The following is a 2,042-nucleotide window of genomic DNA, read 5'->3' on the forward strand; positions in this document are numbered from 1 at the left end:
TGTTAAAAACACCCAAATATTTAGAAATAGAAATAATTAAGATTAATAGAAGTGCCCAAACCTTTTCATATGTATGTATGTTTAAAAGAAAAAAAACAGCTAAATAAATTTAGACTGAAAGTGAGTGAAATGTTTCAAAATCCCTCCAATTAAACAACATGACATAACAGGATGTGTTCATGGTGAAGCGCTGCTTACCATCTTCTAGGAACTGAATGTCTGATGTGTCCAGGTTATGATCTGTCTCAAACAGCTGTTTACCTACAGAGAAAAAGATTGCACCTTTTAATGGAAGCAGGCAGAGCTGTGAGCTTAGAAAGAAAAGTGAAACATGCTGGTGAAGATTCTCAGTCATCCAGGTCAGTCATTCCAAAAAAGTAAACAAAAAAAAATCCAGTGGACTTTGTTTCTAAGATTGAAGACGTTTCTCTTCCACCAAGGAAGCTTTTTCAATTCAAAATGTCAGAAATAGCGTTGAGTTCCAGGTTTTATAAAGCAGGTCAACAAAGCCTTGTTTTTGTTTAGAAAAAATGCAAATAGAAACAGATGAACGGGTCCATCCCTTTGGATTGGGGGTCGTTTGGTTTCTTTGTTAGCCTGTAATGCCCCATACCATGGCTCAAAAAGTTGAATTTTAGTAATTCACTTTGTTGAAGTGTTCTAGGAAGCCAAACGACCCCCATTCCAAAGGGGTGGACTCGTTCGTCCATTTCATTTTGCATGTTTTCTAAACAAAAACAAGGCTTTGTTGGGCTGCTGGATAAAACCTGGAACTCAACCCAATTCCTGACATTTTGAAATGAAAAAACTTCCTGAATGGAAGAAAAATGTCTTCAAACTTGGAAAGACAGCCCAGAGGATGTTTTTTGATTTAATTTGGAAAAGTGAAACAGTATTACCTGTTAGTTTAAGTTTTCCAGCTTGCTCCTCCTCCTTTTGTTTTTTCCGTCTGAACTCTGCCATCTCAAGATCAAACTTGGCTTTCCATGCTAAAAAATTTTCAATTGTCACCACTGTGCCCTGAAACGCCACCTGTCAAACACAAACACTCATCACTGTGCTGCACTGATCCCCACACACACTGCTCCAAACATGCATATAGAGAATGAAGAAGACGCACCCCCATCCTAACTGGTAATCATTACACACACTAACAAAAATCCAGCATCAAACTTTTTCTATAACAGCAACAAAAACAGCAATTTGGTGAAAGCAAACGATGTCGTTTTCCTTTTTTACCTTCTCTGCTTCTTCTGCCTCCTTTTCTTTGCGAAGTTTTTCCTCTTCTTGTCTGTTTTTCATTGCATCCACTATTTCGTTTAATTTCTCCTGAACAGCTGTCACCAGGGTGAAAATCATCACCATCCCCAGGTTCTCTTCAGCCTGCATAGTTAGGACAGAAAATGTTGGTACAAATATACAGTTTGCACCTGGATCTACGTGGAACACGTTGGGTCTTATTTAGACCTGAGATTAAAAAGCAAACAGACTGATTGTTTCCATTTAACTGCTTTATTGCAACAAAACATTATGGAAACCTAGTTTGTTTTTTCACCGACTGTAAAAAAGTGGCTCCTTTAAAAATACTAGAGATGATATGAGATGAGCCGAGGCCTTGAGGAGTGTGTCGAGTACTGGAGAGGGCGTTTCTGCGAGGTGCGTATCGAGACTTGCTTCATTTGGGGGAGGAGCCAAAATAGATGACGCCCGAAGCCTCGCTACCCGCCGTACCATGTGACCGCCTCAGAAAGATCTGAGCAAAGCACTGGTTATGATTAGAACATTGGTATTAAGTAGTATTGCTTTCTAATGTGCAGTTACCATCGCTAGTGGCTTCAGCTGGAAGACATCAACTTCCAATCCTGAGGTTGTAGATTTAAGACCAACTTTTGACTTTTGAAAGAGGAAACTTATTTATTTTGGCTAATGTGACTAATTTGTATTCGGTTGCCGTTGTATCAATATAGATTGGATAAAAACACTTTATTAGATCGGTTGATTTAGCCATAAGATCAGAGGAGTCAAGTACAAATACTTCATTG

The 2,042-nt window shown here is 38.8% G+C and overlaps 1 protein-coding gene across 1 annotated transcript in view; it reads right to left on the reverse strand.

The window, feature by feature from the left end:
* rwdd1 (RWD domain containing 1) overlaps positions 1–2,042 on the reverse strand; it is a 10,564-nt gene that overhangs the window by 3,684 nt on the left and 4,838 nt on the right. The window contains exons 4-6 of the mRNA XM_015372937.1: positions 1,240–1,383; positions 900–1,032; positions 199–261 (exon numbers count right to left, since the gene is read on the reverse strand). Coding sequence (XP_015228423.1) covers positions 199–261; positions 900–1,032; positions 1,240–1,383 — 340 coding nt within the window. The remainder of the gene's footprint in view (positions 1–198; positions 262–899; positions 1,033–1,239; positions 1,384–2,042) is intronic.

Source organism: Cyprinodon variegatus, unplaced genomic scaffold (genome assembly GCF_000732505.1).
Source record: "Cyprinodon variegatus isolate N-32 unplaced genomic scaffold, C_variegatus-1.0 Scaffold78, whole genome shotgun sequence".
Lineage (NCBI taxonomy): Eukaryota > Metazoa > Chordata > Actinopteri > Cyprinodontiformes > Cyprinodontidae > Cyprinodon > Cyprinodon variegatus.